The sequence below is a fragment of the Triplophysa rosa genome, linkage group LG19, assembly GCF_024868665.1.
Source record: "Triplophysa rosa linkage group LG19, Trosa_1v2, whole genome shotgun sequence".
Lineage (NCBI taxonomy): Eukaryota > Metazoa > Chordata > Actinopteri > Cypriniformes > Nemacheilidae > Triplophysa > Triplophysa rosa.
Genome location: NC_079908.1, coordinates 13,527,886 through 13,550,414, shown reverse-complemented (window position 1 = coordinate 13,550,414; position 22,529 = coordinate 13,527,886). Strand labels below are relative to the sequence as shown.

The window sequence follows — 22,529 nt, the reverse complement described above, 5'->3', positions numbered from 1 at the left end:
TAAGTGAAGAAATTAGGTAATACGTAAATTATGATTTTAGATTAACAAATGCGCCAAGGTGGAATTAAAACTATTTCAAGATTTAAGTGCTTTATCCAGAAAAAAAATTCACGTATTCCAAAACAGGCGAATGAAAGGCTTTTAAGATTTTCTTACTACATGCAGAGACACTTGCCACCTTTGGGTGTCGCTTAAAGTCCAATTAAATTGGTTTTTAGAAGCACATTTAAAGCTCTGTCGCTTTAATGAAAAGTGGGCGGGGCCAATGCTTTGCGTGCTTTAACACAACGCTGTATCAGAAAAGCACAGAGCAAAGGTTACGCTTTAACGCTATCGTGAAAAGACTACTGTTGTTTATAACTCATTACGATCGTTTTATTTATTTATTTGCGACAAAAACGATGTGATCTCGGCAACAAAGAGAGTATTGTTTTGACTCGGCAAGGTGCGTCGATACCCATCGTAAACCAGTGAAGCATTTGGGTTGGCACTAATCTGGACAAACCCAGCGGCAGTCCAGATGATTTTATAGCTCGAAAGCGTGATGACAAAAACGCCCGATACCCCAGCACCCTGCCCGGGTATGGGTGATATACACCACAACAACCCTGAGGAACCCGTGGAGCAGCTCCCCAGACGCGTGCCTGAGCTGGTGGTAACGTGTGAGCCCTGTGTAACACAGTGCGATCAAAGCCCCCACGGACCCACAACGGGCCCTCATCATCCCGACGAAGAGTCCATCTGCTCGGACAGCGGGCTCAGCGGCTCTCCCGCCTCGTCTCTTGAGCTGCGGAAGCTGTCCAACGCGTCCTCCGCCGGCCTTTCGCCTGCTTCGTCTTTCGAGGAATGTGAGGAGGATTTGATGGGTTACGGCGAGTGTAATAGCCAGACGCTGACGCAGGACGGTGGACTGTTTCCAGGTGAACCTGTCACGGTAAGAATGAAATCTAGTGTTGGACACGTTTGCATTTTTGTGTGCACGGATTTCGCACACTGATTTTAGCACACTTACAAAGGTTTGACAAAACTTCAAAACAGGTACCACATAAATTTTTGCTATACTGTTAATCTGCTTGAATTTGAGGTCCTTAGTACTACTGTGGCTCTACCGTGGTGGGGTGATCTCTACTGAAAAACACAATACAAATTCTAATGGTTTACTTTACATACACCATTATGAACCATCAGCTGTTTCCCATTAAAATCTTGACAAAAGTTCCTCATATAGCCTAGTTTGTTTGGGCCTAATTCCAATAAAATGGAATGGTGTTTTATTGGTTCCCATCAGCCATCTCACCAATAGAACCCAACACATTACCCACTTATACACTTCCCATTAAAACAAATACAATTCCTATTATAACCATTAAATCCATTTCAATTTACGTGATGCTCTCTGTTGATGATACTGTTTTTGATTCTATTTTCTCCCAAATGGAATGTAGTATGCTGCGAGCAAAAAATATGCTGTTGAGTAACATTGTCATGATAACTGATTAACATTGATGAATCTTTAAGTCACATTATTGTACTTTTGAGTCATCTAGATAGGGGTGCATTCCTTACGTATTTCTGAACTTCTTTCTCTGGTTGTGATTATTCTGGTGTACACCAATGGTTCTTGAGAAGTTAACGCTAATAGCAAACGCTATTTATCTTTATGATCCCATAATGACTAAAGTAAACACTGTATATTTCCATTACACAAAGCATACAAGAACTATGCTTTATAGAATCATAAATATAAAGATGTTGGGTCTATAAATCTGTATGTACAAATCTTCTCAAGCACTTCTATTGCTGAAGATGTTGAATGGAATAACATTTGAGAAAGTCATCATGTTAAATCAAAGTTTTATTGCTTAACTTACAAGGTCAACAAATGGATGAACCTCCAGCCTTGTGTGGAGGGACTGTTTCTTCAGTCATTCTTGTCTGACTGGTTTTCCATTGTCCACAAGTGAGCATTTTAGCACAGAAAGCAAAGAGAACTGGGTAGATTTGTGTTTTGCTGAATAATTTACCATAGTTTCACTGCAACTTTGATTGTAGTTTGCTAAGTTCCCATTGTTACATTACCACAGATTGTGTTGATATGTTACAATGGCCATATAGGTTCTTGTACAAGGCTGTCCTGTCACTAAATGTCATGGGGCTTGGGACAAAATGTTTGTGTGGACCCCTGAGCCCAATGAGTAGGTAAACATGGACAATTTTCCTGGTTTTCCAACCCCTGAGGATGTCCCTGGTATTCTATACAGTGGAATGAAAGACTTTCATGACACAGATTTTATGGTATGTCTGCTCAAAGGTTGAGATTAGACGTGTAGACGATATAAGAGTCAACACAACAGTCAAGTTAGTTTAGAAGGTGTGGGTGAACTGCAGAAATGTATTGATAAAGGGCTTGTCAAGAATGTTGACGTCATGAATTTAAAGACATGGTTCACCCAAAAATAAAAATCACTAATTTATTATTGTACACCCGCATGTCATTACAAACCTGTAAGACTTTCTTCTGCAGAACCCAAAAGATATTTCGATGAATGTTTGCAACCAAACCTCGCTCTTTGACTTCCAATATATAGACACAAAACCACTAAGACATTTTTCAAAATATCATCTTTTGTGTTCCACAGAAGAAAGAGTCAGGTTTTGAATGACAAATGAATGACACATTTTTTATTTTCGGGTGAGTAATCTCTCTACCGGCTTTTTATCACTGAGCAAAATAAGCGCCTTGTAAATATTTTATTAACTTCCATCTAAGATTAGATGTTTCTTAAGCGCAGCCTCTTGGTGTTGCACGACGACTTTTAGTATGAGATTGCCGTCAATGATTTGCCACATAAGGAAAAACTTGACCCACGGTTAATAGAGGAGAGGGAGTTGCCCGTTAAAGTCAGAGGTCGAGAGAATGCACTCAATGGCCTAGTGCGCTTTATTGTTTGAGAATACAAAAACAGACGACTCCACCAACCAAGTGAGCCTTGTACAGATTCAGTGTATCTTGTGCAGTTTATCACATTAGCATTTTTCTTTTATATCTCCCAGACTGATCTGTGGAAGAAGTCAAAGGCTATGGTGAACTGGTCACCCCCTTCAGTGCCAGTGAGAAAACGCTCGCCTTGGGTGCAGGTGGTCGGCCATGCAGGTTTGTTTATTCGTCGCTTTTTTATTATTTTGGCAGCAGCAATTTCACTTTTTTACGGTTTACTATATTTTAGTGCTTCTTTTCCATTTTCAACGGTCTGTTTATTATTAAGAAGGATACTTGTACTTGGAGCAACAATCCTAAAAGCAAAGATTTTTTTTAGGGCTGTCAAACGATTAATCGCATCCAGAATAAAAGTTTGTGTTTACATAATGTGTCCGTGTATTGTGCATATTAATTTGTATTTATAAATACAAAAACATATACATGAATGTATATATACAGTATATTTAATACAATTTTGAGATGTATTATTTATATTTACCAATAACTTAAATGACATATAAACGTTTATTAATTTTTATATTAAAAATTTTTCTTAAATATATGCGTGTATGTGATTATAAACACAATGTTAATATGGACAGTACACAGACATATATTATGTAAACACAAACTTTTATTCTGGATGCGATTAATCGCGATTAATCGCTTGACAGCCCTAATTTTTTTATTATGTTGGCTTGGCAGTGTGTATTGCATCAAGCTAATGATTCTATTCTAGTTGTTTTATTGCTGTTTGGTAAGTCCCTTTCATGTGACTCAGCACGATTTTGTTTGGCAATAGGAAACTTTCAGACAGACAGTGATGGACGACTGCTGAAGAAGTACTGCGAATGCGAGCAGCTGTGTTTTCTGCAGCTCATGAGCGATCGGCTGCGGCCCTTCGTTCCTGCATATTACGGCGTGACTCAGCGCGAAGAGCAGGATTACAACCTCATGGACGACCTGCTTGCTGACTTTGACTCTCCCTGCATCATGGACTGCAAAATGGGAAGCCGGTGAGGAACGTCATGACTTTTGGGAATTTTCAGGCTTTAACTGAACTGTAATGCAGCATCTGAGCACCTGATTCTATAAGTTTCTGGTTGGTTCAGGGGTGTGCCGTTTTACAAAAAAGTACATCGGATGAGGGTGTCTGGAGTTTAACAAACATTTGTAAAGGAAATTCGATCGCTGGTAGAGGACAGCTCTATTTATATTTCAACAATACCAGTCCTGTTATACCAGTTCTCACAGACAAAATACGTAAGATTTTCATAGCAAACATTTAACCCTTTTGTTATGTTTACTGTTTTTACAGGACATACCTGGAGGAGGAATTGAAGAAGGCAAGGGAATGTCCTCAGCCACGCAAGGACATGTATGAAAAAATGATAGCCGTTGACCCACACGCCCCAACTGCTGAAGAGCAGGCACAACAGGCAGTCCTCAAAACCAGATACATGCAGTGGAGAGAAACTCTGAGCTCAACGGCCACACTGGGCTTTCGCATTGAGGGTATCAAGGTAAAAGATGTGAATGTATGCTATAGGATACCCTATTAATAAAAGACTCAAGCCAATATAGTGATTGTTGATGTTGAATAGTACATGGTACTTGATAAGTAACTGATAAAATTGATAGTAATTGATGGTTTGTTGTGCCAGTATATTGATGTCTAAATATTGATGTCTTTAGAAAACAGACGGCACTTGTAACACCAACTTTAAGAGAACAAAGTACAAAGATGAGGTGGTCCAGGCCCTGGAGGACTTTGTGGACAATAATATGCTAATCTTGGTATGAATTTGTGTTACAGCTGTGCTATATTTTTAAAATACAGACTCTTTTGTTGCTAATATAAAATTGCAAAACTAACAAAGAACATTACAGTGCTTTAAATGCAGTCTCAAAGCTGGCAAGTATGAGAGCTATTATATTATATAGATATTGTCATTATTATTATTAATGATAATATGATCATAATCAATATAGATATTTTATAGATCTGTATATCGGAAACAGTCTGAAATATTTTTCCATTTATAAACTATTATATAAACAAGTTAACAAGTTTCGTCCCTTCTGTTCACAGAAAAACTACCAACAACGGTTAAAGGAACTGCGGATCGTCTTAGGAAATTCCGATTTCTTCAAAGCACATGAGGTGAGATTCATCTGCCTTTCTGTTGAATAATCAAATTCCACTTCGTTCTTCATCAACAAAGTTCTTATGTGGAAATAAAAACAGGTAATCAGAGTTATTTTGTTAACAGGTGGTGGGCAGCTCCTTATTATTTGTCCATGACCAGACTGGCAAGGCTGGAATCTGGATGATAGATTTTGGAAAGACTGTGCCCCTGCCATCTCCTCTCAGCCTGGACCATCGCAGCCCGTGGGCGGAGGGCAACAGAGAAGATGGGTACCTCTGGGGCCTGGACAATTTTATTGACATTTTGACCAGCATGCTCCCAGAGAAATGAAGAGCATTATGGATATAATCTTCAAAATTGATGTTTCTGCATCTCATTTTGGGAGACCACATCTGTGACGGAAGGTAGGAGAGAAAGTCCAGATGAAATGCACAGAATGACATGAACATATATAACAAGTCCCACTGAGGATCATCTAAACCTGTGAATAGATGTTGTATTCCCTTTACTAAATACTTGTTTTCACTATACTTTAGACTTGTGTTTTACACTGTAAATAGGTTTTATTTAAGACTCTCAAAGCGATGTGCTTTTATGTGTCATGGTTTGATGAGTAAATGATTTGCGTAACTTTATAAACATTAGCCATGCACATGAAAATCATTGAAGTCATTTTGACAGGTGTATTGACTTGTCACTTAAGATTAATAATACTAATGAAAATCTGGATGGTCTTAGTTGTGATAGTTGCCAGGTATTTTCCCTACATTTTATTTTAATTTTGTGACCAAATGATTTGACAATGATGAGGATGAACTGAGAATTGAGCGTTTACACTCTAATAGCCCAATAATCTGTAGCTGAATCGAAAGAAATATTCATTTGAAGAACAAACACACCTCATGCACAATGTGTTCCAGGGCTGTTTTAATGCTTATATGTATAGCTCCCATACTAATGAAAATATTTAATGTTTTGAGTTCTGTTTTGTCTGTGAATTTCCTCAAACACTGTTTGAATCCACACTGCACAGGGAGTTAAACCGATGTTATGCTTCACATTCCTATGTTGTGGGATTTGCATGCAAGCATGACCTGCTCAAGGTACTGTATAAAAATTGCCATTCTTTAAACTGCTGAACAGCCCGTTGATGGCAAATTAAATTTTACTGTGAATGACACGTTTAACATCAGAATGATATTCAGTTATTGAGCCAGTACTTGTGTGTATAAAAAAGTTGCACAGTTAATTCTCACTGTATTGATGTTTTGTACTGTATATTAATTGTGTAACTCCTTCTTAATTTCTACCTGACTGTGATCATTATGTTGGGAGCTTTGTCTTTTTGGCTTGTTTTGAAGTTTGGTAACTGGATCGCTGATAATCATCGATGGTGATTTGTTCTGGATTTTTTTGTAGTGGTATAACTGACTGTCAGCACAATAAACATGAACATTTTGTTAACATGCAGTGTGTTTATTTTTTAATGACATACAGGAATTAGTATCTCAAGGAATTGAGTTGAGTTGATTCTTGCTCTGCACTTTTGCTAACAGTGAAAAATGTGATCTCGCTTTATAATGCAATTTATTTCTTTGTAAATCCTATTGGATTTTTTTACCTTAGAAAAGGATTCATTTGAAGGATTTAATCTTTGATCTATTGGACAATAGAGATGAAGAATTGCTAACACTTTACAATGAGGTTGTATTTTGTAATTATTTAGCTAACATGAACAATAAGCAGTATAGTTTTTCAGCATTTATTCATCTTTGTTAATGTTAGTTCGTTGTGCATTAAAGGTCATTCTAATGTAATAAAAACATAACGCTTCATTACTGTAAAACTTTGCTGTAGTTTTTCAGCAGGTTTGCCATTGACTTACTGTGGATTTAATTTACAATTTTGTTTTAAACATAAACTTACTTAGTTCTTGTAGTTTTTTTTACTAGAAAACAAGACAAAAATGCTTAGAATGTCATTTTTTGCAGTGTTGTTGTGCTAATGCCAGTTATAAGACCAGTCATTTTAAATCTCAAAAGTTTTTTAATTTTGATTAAAGTAAAGTTTAACTCAAATTGAAAACGGTACTAATAGGAAAGTAGTAATATGTAGTTATTAAATCTACAGTAAGTTACTGGCAAACCTGCTGCAAAACTACAGCAAAGTATTTTTTCACCTCTGAAGACATATTATGTTATTACGTTGCTTTTCTGTCAATAGATCCTACAAAAAAATTACACAAAGCACATCTATGTAATGTTAACAGCTATACCGTTTTGATTGATAAAAATGTTTTCGTAAAGCTGAAATTTACAAGAACTAGATTACTAAAAGCCGTAGAAGTACGTTTATTGTTGGCTAATGCATTATGCATGTTAGCTAAAGCATTAACCTATGTATCAAATAATGTTTAATCTTTCTCTTTAAATTAAAAAAGAAATCTCAGGCTAATGCTCCTGAATTGTCTGCCACCAACAACAATTTAGGCTAAATTTTATTTAAAAAAAAATCTAAGGACCAAAATATACCGGGAGCTGCATACTAAGTATTAATGTAATATTTTTTAAGTTCTTTAACTTATTGTGAGGCACACAACAGCATTATGTTGCCTGGAGCAAACAAGCACAGCGCTAACAACAGCCACCAGACCAGACGACACAATCCCATCCTCTGTTCATTCAGCTGCTGTGAAGCCCACACAGATCTTCCTCTGCTCTCTCTCCGCCTGCTCTGGCGAATTGGAGCTGTCTGTACCATCATTTGGATCTCTCCACAAAGACTTGAACACATCAGGATGGAGTCTTAAATTCATCTTGCTTACTGTCTTTTTCTTATTAAGAACAGGTTAGGGAGAGAAACGTGTCCAAGATGTCTGCGTCGTTCTGGGACCTGAATTACTCGATGTCTACAAGTCCTTCAAGGACACCACCTATACACTTTGCCAGGTCTGATTTCAGGTACACCAGCAGTATGAGGTGAGATGTAAGCATATTACCGATTATAACTTAACTTTATAACAAAATAACTTTTGTTCTCTTTTATCAGTTTTTATGATCAGTCACAATGTAGTTCACCCATTCAAGACAACCATAACAACTTAGACTGGACTTCAAATGAGCAAGTAGAATTCACAAGATTAAACCCCTCAAGAACAAGAGACAGTACAGGTCTGAAGGCAAGCTTTGTTTTTCTGTCAGTGATATGACACAATATGTTGATAAATACTGTACATGACTGCTTTAATCTTTTTTTTTCAAAAGGAGAGTGGCATATGGTTACAGCCACACGCTCGCTACTTGGCAGCGAAAGAGGAGGCCAGAGGGAAAGTCTGCAGTCTCAAGGGAACTTATCTTACAACAGTTTGCCAAGAGTGAGTTAGTGTTCTACATATGATTTTTAAGAGAATAACAGCTACTTATGCATATGAGAGGCGAAATCTGTGCATCTATGGTATTTAAGTATACTGTATACTGTAAATTTATATTATTGTGACAGCCTGTGAAAACCCAGCTCAAGTCATTTTTTGTGATTCACTGCTTTCTACATATAATCATACAACATTCTGTCAAAATATGACCTTGATATCTTTAATTTTTTGACTGAGTAAGGCCATGTCAAAGATCGAAAGGAATGCCAACTTTCATTTTTTTTGTGCAAAACAATAAAACGTAATGTCAATAAAACCATTAAGTTTCAGTATTTTAAATAAAATGTGCATCCAGCATCTTGAAATCTGTCATATTATTTATAATTTCAGATACATAAACGTTCATGTATAACATACATTATCTATATTTGTCATTTTCAGCTGTAACTACATTAGTCGGATTTCACAGTGTCACATTTTTGTCTCATATAGGCACATTTTCTCCAGCCAAATAGAGAATCAAGTGCATTTTTACCCTACACCAAGGACATTTGGTTAGATGCCCAAAACATCACTGGGTCTCCCAGGAGCAGTCCTAAACTGCACCCACGTACACAACCTGGATTCTACAGTGATGCCACACAATCCACAAAAAATGCTTTAAAAGGATCTTCAACAAGCAACATGAAAGAATTCAATGCTCACACGTTGCCCCTTCCATGCTCCAAGACTGGTCTTCTTAAACTCAGGTAAGTTGTGTTAAAATGATACCAGAGGAACAACAGTACAAATCATTTTCTACGCTCATGTAAATGAATGAAAATTTGATTAGATTCCAGGGATATTTGGAAAAATAAAAGGTTTATTTCAAATGCACTGTAAATATTTTCGGATGCAATTATATGTGTATTCTAGTATGAATGGACTCTCAGTATTCTTGTGCCTCACAGTATCTGCACTATTAATACAAAGACCCCTCCTGCCTCTGGGATCCCACGGGGAGGGGTGGGACAGTTATTAAAAAGTAGGACATTCTCATCGCTGAGTTGTTCCATGACCAGTTAACTAAAGACATTTGACCAGCACTTTCCAGTCAGTCAGTATCTGTCACTGATGCTCTGGTTACTAACATTTCTAGAAATGACACAGAAAAAGGATCCTAACAATTGAATTGGATGGATTTTCTGAAGTGGAATGAAAACATGGGTCTATCTTTGTGTCCGCAGTGTGCATCTTTTTGCAACGTGTGCACTGCTTATCTATTCATATGCATGTGCGTGTCCACATTATGTGTGTGTCTATGGTTTTTGTGTTTTGTTTCTGTTAGCAAGCCGCAAAAGGTTAAAACGTTTGTGGTGGAAACGCCTCCTTTGATGAGAGCTGTAATAGCTCATACTTCACCAAACTCAAATCAACCCAGCAAGAAGCATGTCAGCAAACAGCAAAGAGAGGATCATCACGCCAAGAACGAGGACCAGAGTTTGTCCAAGCTACAGGAGCCCAATATAAAACATTTTGGAAATGATCCATTTGTGTGGAGTCGCAGTCAACCATCGTCACCCGGTCGATATCAGGACTTATTGTCTACCAAGGATCATCTTTCTATTAACACCCATCTGTTCCCTGAACGCCAGTCTGCAACGCTTAGTCAAAATGTGCAAAAGGCGATTCAGGAGAGATTTAGCATGAGTGTTGACAGTCAGGGTGACCCCAACCAGCCCAATCCCTGCCAACCTCACGGCAGCTTAAACCTACCAGACTGCAGCCAAAAAGAAATTTTAACACTACATCAAGAACATAGTGATGTTAGAAACGGTGTAAGGTGAGTAGTTGCCAACAACACTTAGTACACATTTTACACAATGCATTCAAATGTTATCGTAAAAAATCCATAGAAATAAAAAATCATCTCTGCTGATTCCGTTGTTCAGGAATGGGTTTAAAAGAGTTTGTGTTGCTGTGCTCATTTTTTAGTCAGGTGGCCACGAATTCAAAGAATGTGTTTGGTCAGCCTCGAATCATGGCATCACTGCGAGCGGCGTGTTCCCCGCGGTCCGTTCGCAAGAGCACAGTGCTGGAAGACTTGAAAAAACTCATTGTGATGGATGACACAGAGGACGACCCTCGGGATGATTCAGTATGTTTTCAATTTACACTCAGCAGTAAACAACCTGACAGACTAGGACAATAACATGGAAAAAGCAGTATTGTTTTGCTAAGAATTGGTGGGCAGTGTTGCTAACATGCAGTGTTGTGTTAACTGTCTCTTTCTAGTCACCTCTTCAACAAAAAGAGGTGGAGCTTTGCGCGAGTCCTTTGTCATCCAGTCATGCTACCCAGTCGTACCCAGAGTCCCCAGCACTCACACCCAGCCATCTCTCCATGCAAACGCGTCCCACAGGCAAGCATAATTTGTATCTGTTGTGGTGCGTTAAATGAATAGCTTACCCAAAAATGTTAACATTTAAAGTATGTATCTTTAAAGCATGAACACGCCTTAAATATTGTGTCATTTTATATTCTGGCCATGGTATAAATAGTTCATCAGCTAGCATTAAATGGGTAAAGGACAAGTTGTTTTTATAACTAGAATGCTGGCCAATGCCTGAGCAGGCGGAAACAGACAAATGGGAAAGAGACCAAGACCATTATTCTGAACTCATGCCCCTGCCAAATACTGCCTGTCATCTTGACTGGGATAGTCTAGTTCAAGCAGCCCAAGCCTATGAGAGTAAGTAAAGAAGCAAAGGTTGTTCATGCATAATCTAGCACATACGCCACACTTACAAATGCATGTATTTCATTGCAATAGATGGACATGATCCATTTGACAACCAGTTTCCAAAATATGTTTTATCTAAATGTTTAGCACGAGTTGTTTTATAATTTAATACTAAATTGCTTTAGTGAAATCTTTATATAAATTAATATGAAATCCTAAATGTTTTCATTTTTGCCATCTAATGCAGTGATACACTCAAATTTAAACTGTACAGTAATATTTGGGTCCACTGTAAGTTCTATGTGTATTAAAATAAATGGCTTATTGATTGCAATGTATTTTTGTACAGCACAAAGGATGGCAACCCTTCTGTCAGAAATGAGTCCTCTATCAAGCAGGCCAGCAACACCATCCCAAGGGACTTACAAGTCCCATCATTCCACTGCCTATTACACCGGAGAAGATGCAGAGTAAGCTGAACATTTGTTTTTCTGTTAATCATTGTCATGTGATGCAAGATGGTTGTGCTTCTTTAAGTTAAGAGAAAATTCCTGTTATAGCTAATTCTAAGTTGCATTACATAATTTTCATGTAAGTAATGTCCTTTTATTAATAATGCACTTGATATTTTATTGGATATTTTTAAGTGATGTTTTCATTGACTTTCCCGACCAACTGTCTCACCTGGAAGCGATGCTTAAGAGACTGAGCAGTGATCTACTGAAGGTGAGATACATTTAGCAGTTAAAAAATGAGAATGTCCGCTGATAGAGGACAAGCATGCTCATATCATCTGACAGAGGACAAAAAAGGTTAATTATCATGTGTCCTTCTGTCCACAGGAGAAGAGGGACAAGGTGGCTCTGCTGGCGCAAGTGCTAAAGCTTCGTATTAGCAACCAGCATCTGAGAGAGGAGTCCCTCTGTGCGGTTGAACAACTACACAAGATCAGCAACATTTTAAATGCAACACCTGGAGGGGTTGAGTAATCCTGAGCTGGAGGACTACAAGACTACAAATCTGAATATGTAAACGTATGTAGTGTAATTGTGATGTCACAACAAGCAACTTTTAATCAAGATTAAAGAAGAGCATAGCATGTACAAACCGGAACAGGGTTGGCAACTCTGTTAGAAAACAGGTTATATCTATTTTTCTTATTGAATAATTAAGACTATAAAAATGATATAAAACATTATAATAAATATATAAATAAATATAGATACATACTTAACCATATTCTTGTATTATAAATAATTAAAATAACTTTTTTTAATCAAAAAATGTAACGTCACAATGGAACTTTGGGAAATGTGAATGATGAATGAATGATGAAAAACAGTATTAAAAACACTAAAAATACAAATATGTTCTGTGATAATTACAGTAGAACAATATAAAAACTGTAAAAACACAATAATTTAGTAATTGTAGAATGCTGTATAAAACGACTAGTTATATGTGTCACAAAAATCACAACAGTGATTATTATAAATTAAAATATATAGAACTAATTTCCCTGAAATGACTTATAGTTTGGCTATGAACATTGATAACTATTGCTAACAAAAAAGATAAAACGCAAATCAAATATATGCTTGCAGTGAAGTAACTAAATTAATTGTGAGGGCCGTCGTTTGATACCACAATACAGGTCTCTGTGAGCCAGTAACCTGTGTAGTGGACTGGGGTCGGCTACCTCCATTTCTGCTTCCTGTACTGAAACACGCACATTTCGGTTGTTTTGACAGCTGAACTTCCAAGCTTTCAGGCTAAAAACAAAAAAGAGAGGTTTGTATAATATTACACTACATCACAGCCTATGAAGGATTTGGAGAACATAGAGTGTTTACCAGTACAGTCTTTTCTCCTGCTTGGGCATGACATGCCATAGATTGGCTAACTCTTTGGTGACTGTGGTGGAAGGTGTTCCAGGATGGGATCTGTTCCAAAATAATGTCAGCACTGTGAGTTATAATATATTTTCCCTTTTTGAGTTTGGGGACTATTTTTGCCGTTCTTTTTGGTGAAAATTACACTTTACATTTAACATTGAATAAATATAAAAAGGTCTAATGGTACCTGTATTATTACAGTAAATTAGATCAAATGCACACCTGAGATATACTTTTCTGTTCATCCGGCAGAACATAATAAATCCATTCACACATTTCTTCTTGGAGCTCGGGGCTTGGATTTCAACACGCCTTCTTCCTTCAGTGCGTCTGTGAGCATGTGCTTTTCTTTCTTTCTTCAAAGGAACAAATTGTTCTGGGGTTGAGGTCGTATCCTCTGGAGCTTTATTCCCTTCCTTATTTTCTGAGGACTGACAGCCACTGCCGGCACTCTTCACCAGTAAAATTCAGAAAAGATAACATGAATCGGAGGCTCACTGTATAACAATTTCTCTTTGAATTAAGATACAGTATGGTCCAAAAGTCTGGCAGCGAAAAATACTCCTATTTTGCATTTTTCTAATTGAATGAACTTTTATTACACAAATGTTTTTATTTTATTGTATTGTCATCAAAATAAATTGACTAAAACATTGAATGGATATTTTTGCTTTAGCCTGCACTTGAGCTGGCATGGACTCCAGAGGTTTATACAAACATGCTGATCTGATGATGTTGTCTCACCCTGATCTTTGAATGTTCCAAGCTTGAGCATCTTGTGTGTCTTAGTGGAACAATAACATCTTAGATTTTACAAGTAGCATAATCACTATCACAAATTTGCTGTTTGCTATAGAAATCTTAAAAATGCCTTGTGATGTCATTTCTATTGTTTAACATTGTTCAAATGTTTATATACAGTTTATACTTAGACTTTTGGACCCTACTTTATAATCAGGGAATAAAACATCACAAAGTTTAGCTTACTGATTCATTTGCAATTCTGTATGGCAACCTGGGAGTTTTCAAGGTGGTAGATTCCGGGGTGACCCACACGTCCTCAAATAATGCTGTTGTGGTGAAAATATATTGCACGGTCAGCATTACAGCAAAGCTGTCTTGTTTGTGATTTCACACTGTCAGTAATGTGCACATTTAGATTAAAGCAGCTTTCTCTGTTCTTCTGCTATTATCTCAACATTTTTAAAGCCTAATAATCATTTATTAACTTATATTCATTTAGCAACGAATCTGAATGCATATCTTATTTGTGTTAGCCTGTGAATCTTTACTTTGTAGAGTCTCTCGTCCTTCAGGAAGGAACGGATGGTTCAGGCCCTGAGATGGTAATGTGAGCAGAGATGGGCTGAGGATCAGGGTGTCGGCTTTCCTCACAAGTGAGTGCCGAGGCAGTGTTGGTGTTTCTGGTGGCATGGGGCGGATCAAAACCCGCTTCTTCCATGCTGCGGGAAAGGCTCCAAGCATGGGGTCTCTTAAAAGGATCCTTAAAAAAAGTTGATTGAAAGGTCCCATCAGGAGCCAGAACAGAGGGGTTATGTTAAATGAGATGATAAACGTATGAATAAAAAAATTGCTTTAACCAAATAAATGCTTCTTCTACTCTTACTGTAATGTCAATAAATTAACCACGATGCTGTTATACAGTCAAATGCACAAACCCTGATGAGGGTGGACTTCCATCCTCATTTCCTGTTTGATCTTCACAAACACTGCAAGGAGATTCATTATCCACAGAGCTCCCTGATAACAAATATCCAGTTTTCTTTAACTCACAGTAGTGTATGGTGTAACTCTATTATTATTTTGTCTAACAAAAACATGCTTTACCTGTGTTGAAAGAGGTAGTTGTGGAGTTGGAGTCTAGAGATCCTTGCGATGGTTCACTGTCCTCGACAGGCAACGCCTTTTTATTTTCTGCTGTTTGAACTTCTGAATTGTTTTCTGGCTCCTCAGCAGCATTTATGAAAAATGCTTGAAAGTTGCTGTTCTGAGTGTTCCTCTTTTTGTCATTTAGCCATGCTGTTTATAAATATATTTAGTGTAACTTTAATGACACATTTTAGGCATTTTATGTAGGAAAATAAACACACGCTTTAAAATAGAGCATTTGTATTTTAAAGCATCACCTGTAGTTTTGTTTAGACGACTATAGGTGTGTTTGCGCTTGACTTTAAGGAACTGTGGTGGTGTATTACATTCTGGCATCTCAGTGTCCCACTCTGATCTAGACAAACATAGATTATAAAAACTTCAGTTTATCACATGGATTCTGCTTTTCAAAACAAACGCATCAATAAAACAGACGTTTCATACTGATTTCATATAGGCAGTGTTGTGGAAGGTGGCTCTTCAGACTTTGAATGTGACTCTGGACAAAGTCAAAGCATTGCAACATTTTGATCAGGGTCTTCTGTGGTCACAAAACTCATCAGTCACATAGTTTTGTTTTAAAAATGTTTTATACAGTCATGACACTATGTTAGAAAAAAATGAATGATTATAATATTTAAATATTTTCCAAGTATAAGTTTGACAGGTTTTGACAGCTACAGTAAAGAAGAATTATACTCTTGATCTGACGTTAAACTTTTTAGATCTTTGAAAAATTCTTTGTTAATTCATAAACATTTTGTTCTGCATTTGTAGATCACTTACCTGAATAATTATTCGTTCTCGTTAGTTATTGTAGAGTTTTCTGTAGATTTAATGATACTGTGATTAAATCTCCAGAAGCGCAGAGCTTCTGCGTTGTGATTGGACGAACAGAGCCAATCTGCTTCAGCACCTGCACTGATTGGCTCATACTGATCCTTTCCCCAGTTCACACAGACCTCATGAATTTATTGGATATGTGGTTGCCATGTTGTTGCTTAGCGCTTTCTTGTGAACATTGCATGAAGTTTTTCGCCATTTTCCACACTAAAACTGAAATTCAGTATTAATTAAGCTTTCGGTGCCGTATCGTTGCAGTGTAGCATTATCTTAACTACAGATTAGAATGAAATCCACGTGTTGTTCAATCGCATTACACTAGCCTTGCTGGAGAATTTACAATTCCACGAACACTTGACGGGAACATGATGAATGATCACTTTATTTGATTGACTCCACTTCTCGTTGGATGAAGGAATCGAATTTCTCGTTTTTGTCAGTTGCTTTGGATAAAAAGCGATTGCTAAAAGTAAATAACAGATAATGTGCTGGGCTTTGACAAAAATAAATACAGAATCCCACAAAAAATATGAATTTTAACTCTTCTTTTGCACACATTTTTCAGAGTATTCTTCGGATGGTCACTTGAGTTGATAGACAGTAGGCGCCGTCGTTTTAAAATGAAGATATGCGGGGGTGGAGTTATTTTTCCGACAGTTTGAGGATCCAATGGAGTTACGAGGTTGAGTCACAAACTCATGTTAATACGTTTCATTGGTTAAATATCTGCAAAACCTACAGACAGACGTAAAGGGTATCCAATAATGCATTTTGAATAAAGAAAGAAAACAGCGAATGTATGATGATTGAATGGATTATTTTATCGGTACATCAAAGACAGCTCTGTTAACATAACGTTACTCTAACATTTTCTGGATTTTAATAATGGTATATTTAAATGAGCAATTTCCTTTTGTATGCTACCATATTTTAAAATCCTTTTTGTACTTTTAAGGGGCAAAATATTAAATATTCACAAAGGCCACGTCTGTGTGTCACTGCCAAAACTGACTGCATTGAGTGAGGGAAGGTAGTCCGGCGTGGGATGGGGAGCTGCGCACATCCTTCCTTATCCTGTTTTACAAACATCGACTGCAAAACTGCAAACACACGATCATTTTTAACCAGCATCGTCAAGATGCATATCAAGGGCGAATCAGACTGACATTGGTGATGAAATGTTCCCCAGACTCGCTCCTCTCGTCGTTCAGCACTATGTGCTGTTCATTTCAAGCGACCGCATCGGATTCTTTAATGTGTGCCAATCATTCTGGACTACTGGTAAGTGCCCGTGTTCGAGGACTTTATAATAATTATAATAACAATAGGCATGAATAGCGTAAATTTATGAATGCGTTGCACAGTCAAAATTTGTTCAATCCTTTTATGCCTCAAGTTCAGGATGAGTCTTAATGCGCAGGTTGAGTCTTATCATGTTAATGAAAAACTGTTGGCAATCACAGTTTAGTTTGTATCGCTATAAAAAAAGTAAATGTTGCATTTTGACCTGCGTATTCCCTGTTCCTCTACCCTGCAGTTTTTATTGTTATTTTGGCATCTCGCATGAACACAAGATGAGGAGCATGAGGTATAAAGCAACGACTGTCAGACTCTGTGACCAGCCGCGAATGTGCCGCGTGAGATTAATGCTGCTGTGCTTGTGCGTGCTCGTGGCCATGACATTAACCCTGGCGTTATTATTATCTAACCAGCAAACAACCGATTTGGACTTACCTCCCAGACCTCCTGATCTATTCAAAGACAAAGTAAGAAAAATATACCGTGCTGTAAAAATAATAAACTAGGCTAATGGAATAAATGGTTATAATGGGAATTGTACTGTTTTGAATGGAAACCTTAATAGTCTCTAGTGGTAATGTGTTACTTTCTATTAGTGGGATGTTATCTGGTAGATGGGAATCAAGGACATATTAAATCCTACTGGAATAAGACTCAGAAGGGCAGACATTTGCCTTTTATATTTTTTTAAACATATTTTTTGCCTTTATGTATTATACATTTTTTTTACTAATTCATTATACAAGATCATTTGCCTGCATTATTATAAAATGTGTCTACTGCTGTCTTTAACCTTAGCTCAGTCACCAGCCAGGTAAACCCACAGTGTCTCAGGTGAAGCGTCTCGTGTCCCAGGTGAGCTGGGGAAGACTGTGGTACTCTCTTCTGCGGCCCCTTCTTATTGAGCGAAAACCAGGAAGTCGTGGGAGCCGGGTTTTCCGAAAAGTGAGATATTTAAAAACTATTTAAAAGCATCAGCCTTATTTTTATTGAAAGTAAATATCAGATAAACATGTTCTAATCTGATTTCCTGCTATCCTAGCACATCTTTTCTCAGCTGGATTCATTATCCGCAGGCTGGTCTGTAGAAGTTGATTCCTTCATCGCCGTGACACCTCGTGGCCCTGTCAGTTTCTCTAATGTTCTGGCTGTGTTAGACCCCACAGCTCCTCGCAGATTGCTGTTGGCTTGCCACTGCGACTCAAAGTCCATACCTACAGATCCAGGTGACCCACAGAAGGTGTTTGTGGGTGCGAGTGATTCAGCGGTACCCTGTGCTATGATGCTGGAGCTTGTCACGGCTTTGGACCCACACCTCAAAATACAAAAGCAGATGGTGAGCTGGCAGAAACAGGTTGTGATACGACTGGAGGAAGTCTGAGAACATACATTAAAATTAAACACATTTTATTTCAGATGAACACTGCCCACCTTTATACGGGTCATTTAATAAAAAATGAACCAGCTATTAAATCCAAAGCATGTCCTGAGACAAACTGTGCAATGCTGTATGTCTCTGAGGAGGTCACTCTGCACAGGTAGTGAATAGCCGCAGTGTTGTAGTATAGAATATATAGTCAGTTCTCCTGTTTAACTTGTAACAGAGCCAGAAGTTGCAGAACACTGCATTTTTTTGGTCAGGACTATAACATCTAAATTCTTTATATTTAACAGAATCTCACAGGAATGTACTTCATGGCTTTTGATTAGATGCACAGGTTAACATATCAGATTGTTTTCTCTGTCAAGATGTCTCGGGTGACCTTGCAGTTGGTCTTTTTTGATGGAGGAGAAGCTTTTGAGCAGTGGACTCCGACAGACTCACTATATGGTTCACGCCACCTCGCAGATCAGATGTCCCGCATTCCTCACCCTCCAGGTTCTGAACACACTACGTTGCTAAATGCTGTGGTGAGATAGGACGATTGTGTATATGTGTATGTTACACTCATAAACACATAAATCTATGAATTCATCTATACATTGGACTTACATGTTGTAACTTTAATTTGCAGGATCTCCTTGTTCTTTTGGACCTTATTGGTGCCCCAGAACCCTTGTTTGTGAATCACTTTGAGAACACGGCTCGCTGGTTTGATCGCCTTATCGCTGCAGGTAGCACTGATTTGACTTTCCATTAAAACAAGGACTGGTTAATCATTAATGGCTTAAAAGCTGTACAACTAATGTTTGACTTTGCAAAAGTTTTTAAGTATCAACTATCTTTTTATGCACATCTTGTGCTTCTACCCTCTATTTAACTTTATTCTTTGGTCCATCTTATTATATTTCACATTCTGTGCTTAGAGAAGAAACTTCACAGTTTGGGCCTCCTGTCCTCCCATCCCAACGAGGAGAGCTATTTCAGGAAGGATGTAAACATGGGGCTGGTGGAAGATGATCATGTTCCCTTCCTTCAGAGAGGTAAGGCAAAGCATCCATGCAGGATTCTTCCCAAATGTAGTACACGGTTGTTTTCTTATTGTATAAAATACTGTTCAATTTTCTTCAACATTGAATGTCATTGCAAGACATTGATTAGATGTACATTGCCTCTTGTTGTTGTTTTTTACCACAGGAGTTCCAGTGCTGCACATGATCGCTACACCTTTCCCTTCTTTCATGCACACAATGGAAGACACGGCAGACAAGATTCACAGTCACACTGTGGAGAATCTTACCAAAATCCTTGTGGTTTTTCTGGCGGAATATCTTAGGCTCTAGGATGCTATAACATTACAGCCCTCCACATGCATAATGGATCATCTTATGCCTCGGCTTCAGTGCTTTTGGATATCTCATATCAGTGACTATTCTGAGGAATGTATTGTATGCACACTGTACTGTATTGTACAGTATTGTACTGCCGCCCTATATAACCTGACATGTGCTTTGGATTTTCCGTCATGTTAGTCAATCAGTACTGTGCCTTCAGGGTAGATTTGCTATGTATTATTGCACTGTATAACAACTTTAACAAAATAATATTATCTGTGCCAAAACAAGAGGTTTACAGAAGTGTGCTTGTCTATTCAATAATTGTGCAATAAAATCAATAGAATGCAATGTAGATATTTAGAGCTCAGGAATGAATGTAAACCTCATATTACACTATGCACTTAAAATGAAGTTTATAATGCTCTACGAATTTTAATCTACTTCATTTATACTGCATTAAATCATGCAATATTTTTCTCAAATAGTATTGACATGGCAATCTGTAATCTTTAGTAGCTAAATGTTAAACCACATATAATTCTATAATTTTGTTATGTAATATTAAATATTTTGCACTTGCAGATCGAGTTACAACAGAGATGTGTACCTTGATATTATAATCTATGCCTAAATAAAGAATAAACTGTGAGGACCATCCATACCTTGGTGTAGTGAAGTCCGTATACACCCTGGCCACTAGGTGGCAGTGTGTTTTCTAGCTACCGCATTTCTCAACGTCACGGCGTCAGTGAGAAAACGTAAGGTCAAATCTACATTTTTAGTGTTGTTTCAGCTATGCTGTCATTTTCTGTATATTTTATAACTTAGCAAATGAAAACAGCAGTCACAGCATGTGTGTTTTTGCCAGTAACCGAGACTTCAGTAATGAAGTCGAGTCGTGTAACTAACTGACAAGGTAAAGCATTTCCTGTCTGTTTATATATAGTATGTGCTGTTTGAGTTACCAGCTTTGATTATACAACAGGACTAACGTTAGATTAGACAAATTACATGGAAAGGTTTGTGTTAAATAAATGTGAAAAATAAAATGTGTAAAGTGTATGTTTTTGGTCCTTTTCACTATTTGTAATCACATTTTACAGATTTTACAGTCATTAAATATCTCACTTAATTTTCCAACACTGTATTGACCATGTTTCCCATTGCAGGCTGAAGACGTCATCGTCAATCTGCCTTGACAGCCCCCGTACTGTCCGACCATTTTCTTGCTGTGTTTTTATCATCCCACACACAATGATGCGGCACAGTAAGCTACAGAAACAGGTCCTGTCCCTGTATCGTCAGTTTCTGCGTGCTGCACAGGACAAACCGGGTTTTATTCCGAGAATACGCGATGAATTCCACGCCAACGCTCAAATCAAGAAGACTGATGTCATGCACATTGAGTATCTGTATCGTCGAGCCCAACGCCAGCTTGAACTGCTTAAAGATGTAAACACTAAAAAACTCGGATCCTTCAGCAAGTCTGGAAAAGAAAGTTGATTAAGCAATCTATGATGGCCATATAATAAAATATTTTATAAATTTTTATATATTGCAACTTGAATCAGAAGTGCACAAATACTAAATTTCGCATACTGTAATTTAGCAAATAAAGGACCGGCGAGACTCAACAAACAAACAACATGAAATATTTGTTTTATTATAGAAACTGAATAAAGTCAGGACACATATTGTGTTGTATTGTAGTATTTAACTGGCAAAATAAACAGATTGTTTGCTGCCTTATCAATATTTGTACTATTTTCTGTAGTTATATATGTGTAAATGTGTGTTTAAGAGTCGATAAACGAAGTGTGTCATTAAAACGATGTTACACGTTGTGGCGCATATCTGTGATTCAGCATCGGACAGCAATGGATACACTTCAGAACAACACTTGCTTGTGACTTTTGCCTGTGTCTAAATACTTGCACGCTGCAATAATGATAATGTAAATAAAGGTGAAAAGACATGATTTACTTGACACGTCCAAAGGTGGGCGCTATAACGTTTGTTGAGTAAAAACACTGGCACACAGGAAGAAGAAACTGTAAACAGGAAGGTCGTGCCAGTGGTGTTATAAAAGTAACAAACGGTAAATTTACATAGATATATTAATGTTTATTGATCAGAGACATCGGCTTTTCTTTTAAAATAGAAATACGTATTAAATTTCAACGACAGTATGGCGGAATCAAAGGGGTTAAGCGATTTGGTCGACGCCCAGTTAATTCAGCAGGTTGGTGAAACGTAAAATCTGGTCAAATGCAACTTTAGATTCATCTCAATCCTTTGCGATCGCTGTATTTTATTGTCTTGTCCGAATTTTATTGAAACTCTGAAGTTTACGTTTTGAATACATTTGATAATTATGAATTGAAAATGTATTTCATTATAGTTACAGTATTTAGTTTGTTATCTAAAAGTTTAAATAATGGACAGTGTGATCATCTGTTTGCGTTTCTTTCAGCTGGCTCTGCTGGGCTGGTTGAAGACTGATAGTGTTCAGTGTAAAGAACTGCTGACTGCGGTCACAGGGATGCAGGTGGCTCGTGAAGTTCTGGACAGGCTGTCTGGACAAAAACAAATAGATGCTTACAAGGTAAGATGCATCTATGCTATTTTGATGTCCTTTGTATGTAAAGAGCTTTCTTAAAAT

General features: G+C 37.6%; 3 protein-coding genes across 10 annotated transcripts; all 3 read left to right on the top strand.

Moving 5' to 3' along the window:
• The first annotated feature begins 240 nt into the window (after positions 1-240).
• On the top strand, positions 241-6,590 carry itpkca (inositol-trisphosphate 3-kinase Ca). Its single transcript, XM_057360299.1, has 7 exons — positions 241-934; positions 3,055-3,154; positions 3,783-3,996; positions 4,299-4,503; positions 4,676-4,777; positions 5,073-5,144; positions 5,254-6,590. The coding sequence occupies exons 1-7, from the start codon at positions 545-547 to the stop codon at positions 5,458-5,460; spliced, it is 1,290 nt and encodes a 429-aa protein (XP_057216282.1). The 5' UTR covers positions 241-544; the 3' UTR covers positions 5,461-6,590.
• A 1,271-nt stretch (positions 6,591-7,861) lies between these two features.
• Positions 7,862-14,404, top strand: LOC130570290 (signal-induced proliferation-associated 1-like protein 3). Of its 7 annotated transcripts, XR_008964947.1 has the most exons (14): positions 7,862-8,108; positions 8,179-8,300; positions 8,394-8,503; positions 8,993-9,249; positions 9,828-10,322; positions 10,475-10,637; positions 10,775-10,901; positions 11,091-11,231; positions 11,572-11,692; positions 11,870-11,948; positions 12,065-12,256; positions 12,877-13,013; positions 13,117-13,189; positions 13,370-14,404. XR_008964947.1 is itself a non-coding variant. In XM_057360533.1 (12 exons), the coding sequence occupies exons 1-11, from the start codon at positions 8,002-8,004 to the stop codon at positions 12,209-12,211; spliced, it is 1,851 nt and encodes a 616-aa protein (XP_057216516.1). In that variant the 5' UTR covers positions 7,862-8,001; the 3' UTR covers positions 12,212-12,256; positions 12,877-14,404. The 7 variants fall into 7 exon arrangements, 4 of the variants coding, with proteins under 4 accessions (XP_057216516.1, XP_057216515.1, XP_057216517.1 ...); XR_008964946.1 differs by having other exon boundaries at positions 13,117-14,404; XR_008964945.1 differs by having other exon boundaries at positions 12,877-13,189.
• Positions 14,405-16,851: 2,447 nt separating this feature from the next.
• Positions 16,852-20,524, top strand: qpctlb (glutaminyl-peptide cyclotransferase-like b). 2 transcript variants are annotated; one of them, XM_057361184.1, is made up of 8 exons: positions 16,852-17,131; positions 17,563-17,616; positions 17,948-18,094; positions 18,192-18,485; positions 18,899-19,060; positions 19,165-19,264; positions 19,457-19,573; positions 19,728-20,524. In XM_057361184.1, exons 1-8 carry the CDS (start codon positions 17,024-17,026, stop codon positions 19,871-19,873), a joined length of 1,128 nt encoding a protein of 375 aa, XP_057217167.1. In that variant the 5' UTR covers positions 16,852-17,023; the 3' UTR covers positions 19,874-20,524. The 2 variants fall into 2 exon arrangements, with proteins under 2 accessions (XP_057217167.1, XP_057217166.1); XM_057361183.1 differs by having other exon boundaries at positions 17,019-17,131; positions 17,388-17,616.
• The last annotated feature ends 2,005 nt before the right edge of the window (positions 20,525-22,529 follow it).